The sequence below is a fragment of the Podarcis bocagei genome (assembly GCF_964188305.1).
Source record: "Podarcis bocagei genome assembly, chromosome: 3".
Classification (NCBI taxonomy): Eukaryota; Metazoa; Chordata; class Lepidosauria; order Squamata; family Lacertidae; genus Podarcis; species Podarcis bocagei.
In genome coordinates, this window is record NC_138127.1 from 99,501,360 (window position 1) to 99,518,820 (window position 17,461).

Consider the following 17,461-nt stretch of genomic DNA (forward strand, 5'->3'; position numbering starts at 1 on the left):
CATGGGCAGAATTGTCACAGTGATCCATAGTTAAAAGTAGAAGTCGGCAAATGTGCCCTCTTTTTTGCTCTTCAAAATCCGGCAACCCTATCACGTCTGCCATACTAAGCACAGTGTTTTCATAGTAGTACTGATGGCAGGGAGCGAGCGAGCGAGAGAAACCCTCGAGTTAATAAATCAGCTTGTCATGGCGAGCCAAATCCACCCCTGCCGTAACTTGGTAGGCACTCACGGCGTTTGCTCCAGCTAAGAATCTGTCTCAGCATGTTGACGCCCTTGTTGCTCAACACGCTGGGCTGCGGTGGGTTGTTTTGAGTAGCTTTGTTACTCAAGGAGCTTAAATCGGAGGCAGAAACTAACTCTCCCCCCCTTCCATTTATTCACAGGTGATGCTAGAAGTCTGCCAAATCTAGCAGTGAGCTGGAAGGGAACGGGTCTCGAGTGTAACAAGGGGGTAAGAGGGCAGCTAATTGCATTACAACCCCAGCTCTCCAAAGGAATGACAGCATCCTCGGGCTGAGGCAACTGGAGTTACTGTAGCTATAAAAAGGCCTCTGAGCCCCAGAGGAAAAAACAGCAAAACTTACTGAATCTCCCCAATGCCCGTTTAATGCACAACGAAAAATCACGCCCAGTTAACAACCCAAAGGGGAGCACTTCGCAGATGACTTATCCTCAAGAAATCCCATTAACTTCAGTGTGATTGCTCCGCTGTGGACGATCAGCAAAATCAGGAACACAGGAAGCTGACTTGCACTGAGTCAGAACATGTCGGTCTTAACCCGGTACTATTGACAACTGATGTCGCCGCGCGGGCAGTTCCATGGAGAAGGAGGTCGTTCTCAATATGGGGATGAGGGACCGGTGGCCCTCCCGAGGTTGTCAAGACTTCATTTCCCATCACACCCGGCCACGGGCAATGCCAGCTGGGGCTGATGGGAGTTGGAGTCTGGCAGTATCCATAGACCCACAGCTTCCCCATCCCAGTCTCAAGATATCTCAGGAGGAAAGAGGCAAAAGCAACAAACGATAAATGTGAGACTGAATATTCGTGCAGTAGGCTGGGGCAAGAGGCTAAGGTGTTCAGCAAAAGGCTTCATGCATGATTATGGAAGATCGCAGGGTCACCTCAAATTTAAAAGAGGATTGGGCAGAGGTCTTTTTCAGCATGAACTCAGGGGAACTGAATTCCCTTACCTTTTAAAAATTAAATAATTGCTATTCTTTTTTTGTCTTGGAACGGGTATACACACCTGAGCCAAAAATCCACCTATATCTGCAGTCAATAAAGTTGTGGCCATTTCTAATCTAGATCACTGCCTGCTTGAATTTATTAATCACATCTTAAATTTAGCCACTGCCTGGGGTGGAGGTGGCACTGTGACTGCAAATAACTAACTAACTAACTAACTAACTAACTAACTAACTAACTAGCTAGCTAGCTAGCTAGCTAGCTAGCTAACTAACTTCAACACCTTTCCCCCACAAAAACGCACTGGGATTGGGTAACTGTTGATGGGGAAGACCCTGTGGAACCAATGCCAATAAAAAAAAATAGGCCTTACTAGGTTATACAGACCAGTTGACATCTGCTGCGGTGTGAGTGAGGTGGGTTCTGAGGAAGGATTTGAAGGAGGAGCTGGGAATGGTACTATGAATAACGGGGAAGCAGGTGTGCTTTGACAGCTGAAGAACATCTAAACCAGGAACACCTAAGAAGGCACCCTCCAGATTCTACTGTGAACTGCCCTGAGACCTCCGAGTATAGGGCGGTATATAAATTCAACAGATAAATAAATAAATAACAAATAGATATAAATAAATAAATAAATAAATAAATATTGCACTCCAATTCCCATCAGCACCACCCAGCATGGCCAATAGCCAGGGATAATGGGAGTTGTGGTTCATTAACACCTGCAAGGCCACAGGTTCCCCATCTCTACAATATGAGGATGCATTTAACTTTTTTTTTAAAAAAAATGATCTTTATTGAAATGAAAGATTTTTTTTTAAAAAATACACACAAAAAAGAAAAAAGAAAATTACAAACAAGAGAAAAAAACAAAAACATAAGAAAAAACAAAACCATCCTTATCAAATTCTCCAAATTCCATTACCTTCTTTCCATGACCTCCTCCTCCTCCCATCTCTTGTATCTTGATTAATAATTGTCGCAGCAAATCCTTTCCATAATTGCATTTAACTTTTAACCTCATGTGTAGTTTGGCCCCCAGACAGATTCTGGTACTATTAACTTCTGTAGGATTGCTTTGAAAGTCCTGGAGTAGACAACATCCCCTCCCCTCAACTTTACCGTGTATGTGATGGTTTCATCTCCTTCCTGTCCATGAACTGTAGCGAGCATCAGTGCAGCGAGGACAGCGAACAGCGCCATCATGGATCTTAAAAGAAAGGAAACCCAGTTTAAAAACAACAACAAGAACACCACAGGTAGATGGCAGGCAGGCACTCCTGATAGCAAGAAACTGAGAAAGGAGGCCTAGCAGATGCCTGGGTTTCAGTGCAGGATCAAACCTGTCTCTGGGATGTACCACTTCAGAGCAATGCTTGGACTAGTTTAGCTTAACAGTGAATTAGTTCACTGAACGACACCTAAAAGTAGGCCCCATAATTGCTGGGTGACCTAAATGTGAATAAAAATTTTGGGAACAGAACTTTGAACGATTTATAATTCAACTTCGTTTTCTTATATGTGTTCTTTTAAACCAGGCATAAAACCACACACAAATATGGAAGAACTGCTCTCTTCAGCAGAATAAAATTTCAAAAAGGTAAGGTAAAACACTTGATTATGGGTTATGCCCACTTATATTTTTTTTTAAATATTCTGTAAGATGAGATGCACACTACAGAGAAATATTAAGAACGCACTCCTGTGTTCTGCTTATAGGCCAAGTGTGAGTTAAAGGTGAGAGCCTCTTAGAGCAACTGGTCGGACGCGTTTCAGCCTAAAGTCCTCTTCAATGGCCAAACAAATGTACCTGTGATGGGAATGATTTACCTTAACTTTGTATTTTTTGAATTTAAAACTAAAAAACAACCAGAAATGCTTCACAGAGTGACAAAGATCTGTAAATGTACCCCAGGAGAGAAGATGGGGAAATTACCTGATGAGAGAGGGCAGAACTGAGCCCTGAGACAAACAGAAGAGTGTTGCTTGTAGTTTAGTGATGCTCCAAGCTTGTACCTTTCTGGAACTGAGGAGGGGAAGGCAACAACACAGACGGTATTATAATAACTGTGAATTGTGCCTTATGTAAAAGCCGCTGTTCTCCAGAGACAGATTCTTTTCTGTTTAAACTTCATCGTCCAAATTGCTCAGGTCGGTTCAAAAGGTTCCCATGTTTTTGTCCCAGCAAGGCTGCAAGCTCATGTACATTTTACATCTCCACTGACCACAATCAAGGACTTACTTCCAAATAAACATGCATAGGTCCGTACTGTGTTAGTGTTTAAAGGCAGGCCCAGTTCAATGGCCAGCCAATCTCTGGGATAGCTTCTTTGCAACCCTTTATCTTACTCTTAACACCCTTAGCCCACAGCAAGAGGCAGCAATCACCTCTCAGCCCCAGCGATTTGCACTACTGACTGCATTTGCCAGCTCTGCTGAGTTGATTCATCGATTGTACCAAATCAATTTCCCTGCACATAGAAAACTAGGGTGTCAGGGAAAGGGTGGGGATCCCATGGCTTCCAGATATTGAATTGAAAAGGATGTTGCAAGCATACAGATCCCAAGGAGGGAGGGGTTCCCGATTGGCTGAGGATTCCCCTCCCCTATCCTTGCATGGTACAGCACAATGCATTTATGCTAATATAGCATCAAAGGTCAACCAGCAGGGAACACAGACTTGAATTCTTTCAATGCACAAGAAGGCTTTGAATGAAGGCCCCTTATTATAAGTGTCATCAAACTGCTTTCCTCTCTCAAGAAAAGGAATAGGGGAAGATAATTAGGGTAGTGTGAGCTGAGGGATGTTTCAAGAAGCACAAGCAAATAAGGGGTTTTTTTGGGGGGGGGAATATCCCCTTGTGATCCCCACGAAGAGCATGGCCACTGGGCCCATCACTTCCTGGCAAATAGAAGGGGAAGAAATGGAGGCAGTGAGAGATTTTAGTTTCCTGGGCTCCATGATCACTGCAGATGGTGACAGCAGTCATGGAATTAAAAGACGCCTGCTTCTTGGGAGAAAAGCAATGACAAACCTAGACAGCATCTTAAAAAGCAGAGACATCACCTTGCCAACAAAGGTCCGTATAGTTAAAGCTATGGTTTTCCCAGTAGTGATGTATGGAAGTTAGAGCAGTCCCGTGGACTGCAAGAAGATCAAACCTATCCATTCTGAAGGAAATCAGCCCTGAGTGCTCACTGGAAGGACAGATCCTGAAGCTGAGGCTCCAATACTTTGGGCACCTGATGAGAAGAGAAGACTCCCTGGAAAAGACCCTGATGTTGGGAAAGATGGAGGGCACAAGGAGAAGGGGACGACAGAGGACGAGATGGTTGGACAGTGTTCTCGAAGCTACCAGCATGAGTTTGACCAAACTGCGGGAGGCAGTGGAAGACAGGAGTGCCGGGCATGCTCTGGTCCATGGGGTCACGAAGAGTCGGACACGACTAAACGACTAAACAACAACAATTCCCTTGTGATGGATAGTACTGTCCATAGAGCATGAGACTCTTAATTTCAAGGTTCCAGCCCCACATTGGGCAAAAGATTCTTGCATTGCAGGGGTTGGACTAGATGACCCTCGTGGTCCCTTCCAGCACTAAAATTCTATGATTCTATGGGATGCCTCAGGGTGAACACATCCCATGGAAGGAACCGCCTTGTCCCACCTAACTCAACACAGAAGCATGGGAACTGCTTCCCTATGATACAAGCTCATGTCTTGTAAACAAAGCAACCACATTGGCAGGGCTATGTGTGTGGGTTTCGCCTCTCCCCGGATAACTGCCCTTCCACCTGGACCTGTGTCAACTGGCTGTTGCAAATGACAGCACGATGGAGAAATCAGCTCCTGCCCCACTGCTGGGGGGTATGTGTGGAACAAGGGCCTATATACAACTAGCCCCACTTTATGGAACAGCTATGCAAGGCTTCAACTGCTCTCTATGCTTTGCGAAACAACTTTTTGATTCTTAAAAGCCAATTCAGGCTGATTAGATGGCTTCATTTTAATCCGTGCTGGTGCTTAATACTGATTGTTATTGCTGGCCTTAAATTGACTTGCTGTTGGTTTCACATTAGTCTCTATGGGAGACTATTCACACTCTATGGGAGTATAAAAGGTAAAGGGACCCCTGACCATTAGGTCCAGTCGTGGCCGACTCTGGGGTTGCAGCGCTCATCTTGCTTTATTGGCCGAGGGAGCCGGCGTACAGCTTCCGGGTCATGTGGCCAGCATGACTAAGCCGCTTCTGGCGAACCCCAGAGCAGCGCATGGAAATGTCGTTTACCTTCCCGCCGGAGCGGTACCTATTTATCTACTTGCACTTTGACGTGCTTTTGAATTCCTAGGTTGGCAGGAGCAGGGACCGTGCAACGGCAGCTCACCCTGTTGCGGGGATTCGAATCACCAGCCTTCTGATCAGCAAGTCCTAGGCTCTGTGGTTTAACCCACAGCGCTACCCGCGTCCCCTATGGGAGTATATTGTATTTTAAAAATGGGGTATCAGAGTTTTTAGGGGGCTAACCAGGTTGGGATAGCTGGGATAGCAGGCTTGTTGGTTTTGAATGTCTTATGTAGATTTTTTTTTCTTTCCAATTTCGTTGTTCTGTATGGTACAATGACAATAAAGATTATCGTATCATGTTATTTCAGAGGTTGGTTCCGTTTTTGAATTTTTGTTTGCGGGTAGGGGCATTTTACAGAAATAAAAAGGCAGCAAGGAAACGTAAAATGAGAACATCTAGTAATCTGGCCACCACATAAGAATCTCAGTCTTTAGCATCGCCATCTGAGTCCACCTGAAAGAAAAACCTTAAAGAACCTTTGTATCTGTAAGACTGTAAGCAAACTCTCTTCCTGCTCAATGTACTCTTAAGGCCAGATCCAACGTTACCATGTGGTATTCTCAAAAGCTGTATGGAATTGGCAGAAATGACTGGTAGAATTCGAGACCAGGGGGAAGAGACGGTGAAAGAAGATTGGAAGAAATTTAAAGACTATTTACAGAAATATTGCAAAATTAATGAATGTTAGAATGATGTCGGATTGAGGTTAAGTGGTTTCTAGCTGTAATGGTATAAAAGAATATGAAAAAAAAGGATTTTTAACAGGTAAAAATTTAATGCTACAATATATCTAGATTAAAGATCAGGATAAAATAATGAGGGAAAGGTATTGCTGAACTAATAAACTGAACAATTAAATGAAAGATAAGCGACAAAAGGTTGGAATTGTTTTTAACTGCTTTCTATTTTGTATTTTTTTCCTTTTTCTTTTTCATTTTGTAATATTGTGAAAACTTTAATAAATATTTATTAAAAAAAAGCTGCTACACCCGCCCCCCTCCTCCCCTAAAATGCTCAAGATCCCAGATTCTATTCCCCACTTTCATACCCTCCAACATTTCTCCAGTGCAAATAGGGACATCCCATTCCATAATGATAAGTTTACTATTTATACCCCACACATCTTAAGGGGTTGCTGCAGCCACTTTGGGCAGCTTCTGACATATATAAAAAAACATAATTAAACATTTAAAAAAACTTCCGTGCACAGGATTGCCTTCAGGCGGTTTGAGTGGTTCGGATAACTCCATACCCTCCATCATTTCTCCAATGAAAATAGGGACATCCTAAGGGGAAGTGGGACATTCCAGACGGCTTCTCTAAATCACGGATGCCCCTGGGAAATAGGGACACTTGGAGGGTCTGCATTTCTCCAGGTGGGACGGAAATGTCCCCTCTCTCTGAAACCTTGGGGAGCCACTGCCAGTATTGCTGCGACGTTAACATATGAGAGTGCTGGAGGTGAAATAGTTAAACAGGTTACCCAATCAGAACCCAGGGGGGTGGAGTCAGAGGGACTATAAAGCCAGCTCTGGGAGGGGCGAAGGAGTTCGTTCGTTGGGAGGTTGGTTGGAGTAGGAGTGAATTGGGATAGAGTCTGTGGGTAGGTTGAGTCAGTGTAGCAAAATGAGCTGAGTCAGGAACAGTTAGGGGCTAGGAAGACGAGTAAATATCTGAGAGGTGGTTTAGTGAGTGAGAGCAGGTGCTGAAGTTATAGGTCTGGATAGGCACCCCATGATTGTAATTGACCAATACCGTTTATGAAACCACACACTTGTTAAAGGTAAAGGTAAAGGTAAAGGGACCCCTGACCATTAGGTTGAGTCATGACCGACTCTGGGGTTGCAGCGCTCATCTCGTTTTATTGGCCGAGGGAGCCAGCATACAGCTTCCGGGTCATGTGGCCAGCATGACTAAGCCGCTTCTGGCGAACCAGAGCTGGGCACGGAAACGGCGTTTACCTTCCCGCCGGAGCGGTACCTATTTATCTACTTGCACTTTGACGTGCTTTCAAACTGCTAGGTTGGCAGGAGCAGGGACCGAGCAACGGGAGCTCACCCCGTCACGGGGATTCGAACTGCCGACCTTCTGATCAGCAAGTCCTAGGCTCTGTGGTTTTAACCCTGACTGGACTCAGTATTGTACCAGGTAGGGCCTGGGTGGTGGCAGCAAGAAATAAAGTGGTGGCACAGGGATCAAAAGGCGGTGAAACGTCCGGGACCCTGTGAGATCGCCACAATTGCCAGTAGGCTATTCTGATCTAGAGGGAACTGTGTTCTCACTCAATACAAGGCAGACCTCCATGTTCTTATATGTCACTATTGAATTTGCACTCCCTCCCCTCCAGCAATGTGCTGGTCCACATTTCCCAACCTAAGTTGCTCCTGAGCCCAATGGTGGTGGGAACAGAGGGAGAGAGAGGAAGAGAGGTACCGGGCCTCTTGCGTCCTCTTTCCAGAGTGGCCAACCACAGATGCAATATATAGGAAGTGTAGGAAGCTACCCTATAATCTTCTCTAAACAGCCATCAGCGACCACATAGGATTTTCCCATCAGAAAAGGAATGAGAGGCTGCCTGGTCTTGGCAAGAAAGAGGCTGATGGCAGAATTGGACTTTTGCTATGTAACCACCTGCAAGGATCGGGAACAGACCCTCATTATGGGCCAGATATTACATTTATAGCAACTAAGCTGGCTCCAGGTTTAAGGGGAAGCTGGGCAAGATGTCTCATTTTGGGGAGGGGCCCACCGACTTTGGGACTTGAGGCAGTGGCAGCAGTGCTGTGCTGAGTGGGTGGGAGCCGCCATGTTAATTTCCCATAATGCCCCATGTTATGTCCTGAGTTGAATAGGATCCAAAAGGCAGCAGTCTGATTGGTCCTAGAACAATAGGATTCAGAATGCAGCAGCCTGATTGGTCCTAGAACAATAGGGTCCAGAATGCAGCAGTCTGATTGGTCCGCAGGAGCCACCCAATCCAGCTCCAGGTGGAAGTGAATCCGCAACCTGATTGGCCTACAGGTGAATCCCAGAATTAGCCAATCACGTGGGGCTCATTGTGTAAATAATGTATATAAAGCAGACATTCTGGACAAACTTCCATTCCTCCTCACCACTATGAGCTGAATAAAGAGCATGAAATCCACTCTCGACTCCGAGTATATTTCACCCCTGATGTTGCATCTTTCTGGGGCATTGTGGGAGATGAACATGGTGACTCCCAGTCGCTTTCAAAACGGGCTTTGCAGCCTCAGCAGTTGCCTAAGGATGCCATATGTATGATAACACCCCTGAGGTATTTTGAGTGTACACGAGGTGGCAAACCCAGGTCAGCCTCTGCGTAATGTGTGAAAGTGCTCTAAAAAGCGACACAAGAAATCCAGCCTCCGTACCACAGAACCTAGGCATCACCTGAACTCTCCAACTTCCTGAAATACACAGGACAGCACCTGCCCCTCTTTACCAATGTAATGATATGAACCATTGAACCCACTTTGCATTCAACCGAACCTCATGACTCGCTTCAGCTGTGACCACTGAACAAGGTCATCCACACAAACATGAATTCCACTCTTATCTCTTGACCTCATGTGCAGAGGACGTCCCATTCAAAAAGTGTTGAGCCTGCAATGGTGGGAGTCTTGACACAAAACCTTTGAGCATCAATGCCCAACACATATGCCATATCAACTCCTGGTGCTGTTTGCACTAAATGATGATGGTGCACATGTGAAAAGCATACGGTATTATGTATGTGTGTGTGTATCTATCAGTCTATCAACTGTATGTAAGTTGCCTGAAGATGTGACAATCAACTTGTAAGTTTAATAAATGAAAAGTAACTCAAGTAGAAAGCATAAGAAGGTGGGAGAGTTTTGTGCTTAGAAATAAAGCTCTGGTCTGATAGAACAAAACTGGAAGACTGGAGAAATTCCAACAAAAGAACAACGGCAAGAGAAATTGATGAATTACACAGAACTGGCAAAACTGATGGATGGACTACGAGAAAAGGACAACAGTGACTTTGAAAAAGAGTGGGGACCTTTTATAATATATTTGCAGAAACAAGAACATCAACTTGACGGCAGGATTTAAATAAACACTCACATCTTTATTAACAGAGAACATTTAAAATAATGAAGAAATGATATAGTGGATTTTAAGAAGCAGCAGTATGTAGTAAGGTCAAGGGACCCCTGACCATTATGTCCAGTCGTGGCCGACTCTGGGGTTGCGGCGCTCATCTCGCTTTATTGGCCGAGGGAGCCGGCGTACAGCTTCCGGGTAACAAATCAGAAATGAAAAATTCCTTCCAGTAGCACCTTAAAGACCAACTAAGTTAGTTCTTGGTATGACCTTTCGTGTGCATGCACACTTCTTCAGATACACTTTTCGTGCATGCACACGAAAGCTCATACCAAGAACTAACTTAGTTGGTCTTTAAGGTGCTACTGGAAGGAATTTTTTATTTTGACTATGGCAGACCAACACGGCTACCTATCTGAAATCAGAAATGGAAGCTGAGGGAAGCCCAGAAGGGAAGGGGTGAAGAGTTGTAATATGTATGTTATTGATAGGAGATGTATGTAAATGACAGAAGGAAGTGAATAAAATTTTATTTAAAAAAAGAAATAAGAAATAAAGCACTGGTTTTGTATTGTGGAGAAGAGTGACCTGCGAAGTCCCCTGTTCAAATCTCACCTGCAATAGACACAACTTGTAGGCTGGGATAGCTCAGTCAGTAGAGCATGAGACTCTTAATCTCAGGATTCTGGGTCTGAGCCCCACATTGGACAAAATATTCCTGCATCACAGGGGGTGGACTAGATGACCCTCGTGGTCCCTTCCAACTCTACAATTCTATGATTCTATGATCACACATTGAAAACATATTGCATAATACATCTCTGTACTGCAGCATCTGCAGCTGGTTCACACCCACATTGTCCTGCATCTCTAAAACCCTGAACTGCCACACTAGCATGTGGTAATTTTTGCTTTCTTCCATCTTCGACCTTGGACAGACGCAAAGGGAGCAATTATCTTGGGAAAGAACGCTTTCCCCTTTCTTGTGAGAATATGTAGGGGACTTGCTCCCCAATATTTTATTTTCTCTATACTTTAAGAAGAAGAAGAAGAGTTTGGATTTGATATCCTGCTTTATCACTACCCTAAAGAGTCTCAAAGCAGCTAACATTCTCCTTTTCCCTTCCTCCCCCACAACAAACACTCTGTGAGGTGAGTGAGGCTGAGAGACTTCAGAGAAGTGTGACTAGCCCAAGGTCACCCAGCAGCTGCATGTGGAGGAGCGGGGAAGCGAACCCAGTTCACCAGGTTACGAGTCCACCGCTCTTAACCACACTGGCTCTTTAAGTGTTCAAAGGAAGAAACAACAACAATAATACTGGCCTACATTACAGGGGTGTTGTAAGGACTATCACAATGAGGTATGTGAAAAGCTTTGGGCAGTATCCAGTGCACTCGTCCTGTCTGCACAAGGATTTGCACTTGTGCAACAGACCTTTTTCCAGCCCTCCTCCTCCTCCTGTGTGTGGTCCAGGCCCTCTCCAAATCTGCTCCAGAAGGTTGGGGGAACCCCAGAACGGTGGGTCAGAACACCCTTGCACTGCCAGAACAATTCTTTGGATGCTTTGGATGCACCCCTTCAAATTCTGCTATATATATTGTAAGTATAATTCTGTGAAGGTTGCCAGAGGTGCCTTCTGCTACGCTTCCTGTTCCCACAAAACACAAGAGGTTGAGAATTCTTTTACTGGATCAGATCAAGGTGTACAAAATCCAGTGGACATGTTTCTTATTTCAGCCCCATTCCAGATCTAGAGTATTCTACAACTAGAGTATTCAGACTCGTTATCAAGTGTCTTCTCTTAGGCAATACATCTTCTGGTTCCAGTACAATATATCTCATTCAGGCCCCTTCAGTGCCATCTACAGAAAAGGCTCCACAGGTTCAGGGCTTATGGTCTTGCAGGAAGCAACCAGCATTTACCCCCCCCCCCTTTAGTAGTGGAATATATTTAGGGCAGTCTTGCCAATAAATCCACCAAAGTTAGAAACATTTTACCTGCCTGTTCGCTACACACATACACCATTTGCAGCATATCAGCAGCCTTAAAAAGGAATGCAGAGAGGGACATTTTCTCTTCCATTTTACAGAAATATTCCTGCTTGGTCACCTGGAAAAATTTCTTACTTGCCACAAGCAAAATGGCAAGTGGTTAATTTCTAGGTCAATCGGTGACCTGGATGCAAAGTGCAATCAGCTAGGATTGGCAGGCTTAAAAAGGAAAAGGGACCCTGACCATTAGGTCCAGTCGTGGCCGACTCTGGGGTTGCAGCACTTATCTCACTTTATTGGCCGAGGGAGCCGGTGTACAGCTTCCGGGTCATGTGGCCAGCATGACTAAGCCACTTCTGGCGAACCAGAGCAGTGCACGGAAATGATGTTTACCTTCCCGCCGGAGGGGTACCTAGTTATCTACTTGCACTTGGACGTGCTTTCAAACTGCTAAGTTGGCAGGAGCAGGGACCGAGCAACGGGAGCTCACCCCGTCACGGGGATACGAACCGCCGACCTTCTGATTGGCAAGTCCTAGACTCTGTGGTTTAACCCAGAGCGCCACCCCCAGGCTTACAGTGGCCTAAATTCAGCATGCGGAATAATGCCAGTGCTTAACGTCCTATGCTTGAGGATGAATATCAGATTGGTCCAAAAGTTTGTGAGAATGTCAGGCAAAGTGGCATCCGTTTTGTTGGCCCATCTCAGACAGGGATGCAGTGGGGCGTGTGTGGAATCTGTGGCCCTCCAGATGTTGCTGGACCCCAGCTCCCATCAGCCCCAGCCAGCAAAGCCTGTGGTGAGGGATCATGGGAGTTGTAGTCCAACGAGATCTGGAGGGCTACAGGTTCGCCATCTCTGATGTAGCAACTAGCAGCTATTTTTGCAGGACACACCCCACTCTCTTTCTCACCCCCACCCGTTCACCCCATTCATACACCATCCATTCATTCTCACTCAAACATCGCATGCCTCCATTCAAACACATGCGAGGACGAACCCCATTGATACAGGATCCGTTCTCCACACACCCTTTCTCTTACACCTTCCCCCCTTTCTCTCACATAACACAACACCCTACCTATCTAGGCCCCCCCTATTTCCTCCCCCATCTCTAAAAATTTAAAGCAGGTACGAAGGCTGTGGGAACGCCCCACTACCCCCAACTGCTGCCAGCTGGAATGGTCTGCCTCAGGGTAATGTGGCTACAAAACCACCAAGTCCTTGCAGCTTATTATTTTACCTACTTCATCAAGAACTGGTGTCTCTGTGTGTGGAATGTATGGGCGCATAAAGAAATGCATTAAATCTTAGAATCAACCCCCTGCAATGCAAGAATATGCAGTCATCCTATACAGGGATCGAACCTGCAACCTCAGCATATAACAGCACCATGCTCTAACCAACTCCCTGGCTTTACTGATTTTCTTTATTTTATTACCACATCCATGTGCCACTTTCCCTCCAAGGAGCTGAAGGTGGCATACGCCATTCTTCCTTTCCCCCCATTTTATCCTCACAACAGCCTTGAGAGGTAGGATGGGCTGGGAGGGCGTGACTGGTCCAAGGTTACCCTGCGAGTTTCCTGGCTGAGTGGGGCTTTGAACAGGTGTCTCCCCAATATCCAGCCCAACACCCTGACCCCTGCACCACTCTGGCTCTCAACAACCAGCCAGCCCCCTTATTTTAAGAAAGGCAGTGGCATAGCGTGGGTTGTCAGCACCTGGGGCAAGGCAAGTAATTTGCGCCCCCTCTGCCCTAGGGGCAGAGAGCTGCGAGTGTGAGCGCCCCCCAGATGTTGCGCCCGGTGCGGCCGGCCCCCCTGCACCCCCCCACGCTACGCCACTGAAGAAAGGTATCCTTCGTTAAGTCCAGAAACCTCCCCTCGCCCCGGAGAATAAAGTTCCAGGTTGCCCTTCCCCTTTGGATATTATTAATTTTGGTATGGCATTGCCTAGTCACCTCTCACTATTCTGATTGATTGAAGTGGTGGACTTGGGGCTCTCAAATTCAAAGCCTCTCTCGCTCTCCGTTCTACAGCATCGTTGTGGCACCCCCTGCAGTGTGGCCAAACCGGTCGCGCTACCCTAAAACCGCCTCTGTCTCCTACCCCAAGCAGACTGGACCCTAAACATATTTGCGTTTCAGAAACTGAAGCCCTGTGGAATTCAAGGAGAGTTAACTCCCAAAAATGGTGTTTAAGGACCACAGAGTTCCCACTGCCTGTTCAGTTAAAGGTTTCCGCTCCAACAGGGCAGCCAACATAGGAGAGGAAGTCTTTAATTGAACAGGCAGCGGAGCTTCCTTCTGAGTTGATATTCCTTAGGTTTGCACAGCCAGACAAGGAGTTCAGAACACTACCTCCCTCCTTCCCAATTGCTTCTCCCTCTTTCTATAATCTCATGTTACCTCCTGGGCTCCTTAGGGAGGAAGGGCAGGATATAAATTTAATATATGTAAAAGCAAGCAACGATTGCTTGTCTCCCCACACCAACCCTAACATTCTTATCCCCCCTGGACTAGAAAACCTTCCCAGCTGAGGGTGGTACCCCACCAAGTCCTAGGCGCTGAAAACAATCTCCTGAAGTCGCTCAAGTTTTCCAGTGAGTCTAATCGGACTGAGTGGGAGACACGACCCACAAACCACCCCAAGGGGGGAAAAACCCCCTACATTCCGCTTGCAAGATTTGCAAACTGCATCCACTTCGGCGCACGGAAAATCCTTGAATTGATCCATTTGCACCCGCAAATCTCGGTGCGCCAGAAACTTTCCTTTGCAAGAATCTGCCCACCTAACCAAGCGAGGAATCACCTCTCTCTCTCTCCCGCCGCCGCTGCGTGCCATCGGAATCCGAATCTGAATCCGAATCCGGGCGCGCCTTACCTGCACAGCCGCAAGAACGCGATGCCCCTCTTGAAGACCGCAGCTTAGGTGAGGAGGGAAGAGGGTCGACTCCCTTCCCGAAGCGAGCCTGGCTGCAAGACGCCCAAGTTTGCAGAGAGAGGAGTTGGAGAGAGCTGATGGAAGCTCTCTCCCCAACGGCAGGTTAAGCCTGCGCCTTCGCTGCGCTCCGTTCGCAGATGGAGCGTGTTCCCCGCACCGCCTCCCTTAGCAAAGATCTTTGACAAACTTCCCGGCTACTGTTTGCATCCATTGGACGCCCCCTACCGATCTTCCGCTGACTCGACCCTTTCTGAGAGGAGCCTGATGTCGAAACACAGGGCGGAGGAGAGGTCGCGCGGTGCAAACCCAGAATTTATTATTTTCATGTTTCATATTTTGTTTTGCGCTTCCTTCTTTCAATGGGAAGGCGCTGCTCAGTAAAGGGATTCCTTTTCAGGGCGCGTTCCAGAAAGGTAGCCCTGCCGTGGTCTGTTTGATAGAATCACAGAACTGTAGAGTTGGAAGGGACACCGAGGGTCATCTAGTCCAACCCCAGCCCCCGAAACGCAGCAGAGAGTTTGTGGCACCTTAAAAGACCGGGCACATTTATGAGCGAGGCACAAGCTTCTTTTCTCTGTTTCACAAAATGTATACATCGCTTGATTGTAAAAGCGACTGCAAGGAAACGCAAAGCGGTTTAGATTGGGCAATAAAATTACCAGTGTGAAATATACTCAGAGTCGCAAAGTGATTTCATGCTCTTTATTCAGCTCATAGTGGTGAGGAGGAATGAATGAAAGTCCCCTCACAGTATCTGTTTTATATACATTATTTACACAATGGGCTGCACATGATTGGCTAATTCTGGAATTCTACTGTAAGCCAATCAGGTTGTGGATTCACTTCTATCTGGAGCAGGATTGGGTGGTTCCTGCCAACCAATCATACTGCTGCATTGTTCTAGGACCAATCAGACTGCTGCAATCTGAATCCTATTGTTCTAGGACCAATCAGACTGCTGCATTTTGGATCCTAATGTTCTAGGACCAATCAGACTGCTGCAATTTGGATCCTATTCAACTCAGTACATAACACAGTGAAAACAACTACAGTGGTGCCTCGCAAGACGAAATTAATTCGTTCCGCAAGTTTTGCTGTCTAGCGAATTTTTCGTCTTGCGAAGCACGGTTTAAACGGTTTAACAAAGTCGCAAGACGTTTTCGTCTTGCGAAGCAAGCCCATAGGGAAATTCGTCTTGCGAGGCAAATCGCGGACGAAAAAACCTTTCGTCTAGCGAGTTTTTTGTCTTGCGAGGCATTCGTCTTGCGAGGTACCACTGTACTGCATGCACTGAAAAAATTAAATCCTCCGTAAAGTTAAAACAGATTGAAATATACATGGATGTTCTACGTGTCTAGGTAAGCTTGTCTAAACCAAAATGTTAGCAGGTGCCAAAAGAATGCAGTGAAGGCACCTGCCTGGTTTCCATTGAGAGGGCAGTACTGGATTAATTGTTGTTGTTGTGGTGGTGGTGGTGGGTGAACATATCAGACAACACAGTGATTCTTCAAACAGCTCTTGTTTATTCACAGGCCAGAACAGAACTGAACTGAAGGGTTCAGCCAGCCTGCTTATATAGAGCTCCACTACAACTTAACAGTAACCACTTTCTGTAACTATCCAATCACTGAATGTCACTTTCAATTCCTTATTTGTGTATGTGGACCTGAGTGAAAACTATCTACAGTATCCCCCTGCTGGCCCAGGGTGAGACCTTCAGCACATAACTACTATTATTATTATTATTATTATTATTATTATTATTAATAATAATATTAATTATTATTATTATTATTATTATTATTATTATTATTATTATTATTATTATTATTATTATTATTATTGCAATTTGTATACCTCCCTATTCCCGCAGGTCTCAGGACCCTGTGGAGACCGCTAGGCAGCTGAAATCTCAGGGGCTCCTTCGCAAATGATCTCCCAATATGTTTTTGATTTCACCAACCAACAATTGTAACAAACCAATTTTATTACGCAGTATTACTTCGATCTATTGTCTCAGGGCCCCTAAAAAGAGTGGGGCCCATTGACCAGTGGAGTACTGTGTACCACCTGGAGTACTGTGTCCAGTTCTGGGCACCACAGTTCAAGAAGGACACTGACAAACTGGAACGTGTCCAGAGGAGGGCAACCAAAATGGTCAAAGGCCTGGAAACAATGCCTTATGAGGAACGGCTAAGGGAGCTGGGCATGTTTAGCCTGGAGAAGAGGAGGTTAAGGGGTGATATGATAGCCATGTTCAAATATATAAAAGGATGTCACATAGAGGAGGGAGAAAGGTTGTTTTCTGCTGCTCCGGAGAAGCGGACACGGAGCAATGGATCCAAACTACAAGAAAGAAGATTCCACCTAAACATTAGGAAGAACTTCCTGACAGTAAGAGCTGTTTGACAGTGGAATTTGCTGCCAAGGAGTGTGGTGGAGTCTCCTACTTTGGAGGTCTTTAAGCAGAGGCTTGACAACCATATGTCAGGAGTGCTCTGATGGTGTTTCCTGCTTGGCAGGGGGTTGGACTCGATGGCCCTTGTGGTCTCTTCCAACTCTATGATTCTATGATTCTATGATTCTATGATTCTATGATTCTATGATTCTACTCTGCCTGTTTGGTAACCTGGCACTGTGGCAGGGAGTTCCAAAGTGTAGGTGCTGCCACAGTAAAGGATTGCTTTCTTACGTATGTGGAATGGGTATTATGCGGCACATGCAACAATGGCAGTTCTGGCCCTTGAAGAGGTCAAGTAGGCATATACAGGGGTAAGGCAATCTCGCAGCTAAACTGGTCCCGAGTTTTTTAAGGGCTTTATAGTCTCATCTTCAACTTGGCTGGATAGCAAATCAGCAACCAGTGCCGATCTCTAGATGTAGGTGTTATATTTT

The 17,461-nt window shown here is 45.9% G+C and overlaps 1 protein-coding gene across 2 annotated transcripts in view; it reads right to left on the minus strand.

Moving 5' to 3' along the window:
- The window catches only part of EFEMP1 (EGF containing fibulin extracellular matrix protein 1), a 70,780-nt gene extending 56,032 nt beyond the window's left edge, over positions 1-14,748 (minus strand). Inside the window, exons 1-3 of one of the 2 annotated variants that reach the window (XM_081188710.1) lie at positions 14,507-14,748; positions 3,132-3,221; positions 2,318-2,405 (exon numbers count right to left, since the gene is read on the minus strand). In XM_081188710.1, the coding sequence (XP_081044836.1) occupies positions 2,318-2,401 (84 nt within the window). In that variant the 5' untranslated portion in view covers positions 2,402-2,405; positions 3,132-3,221; positions 14,507-14,748. The remainder of the gene's footprint in view (positions 1-2,317; positions 2,406-3,131; positions 3,222-14,506) is intronic. The other variant, XM_081188709.1, reaches the window with a different exon arrangement.
- Positions 14,749-17,461: the final 2,713 nt, after the last annotated feature.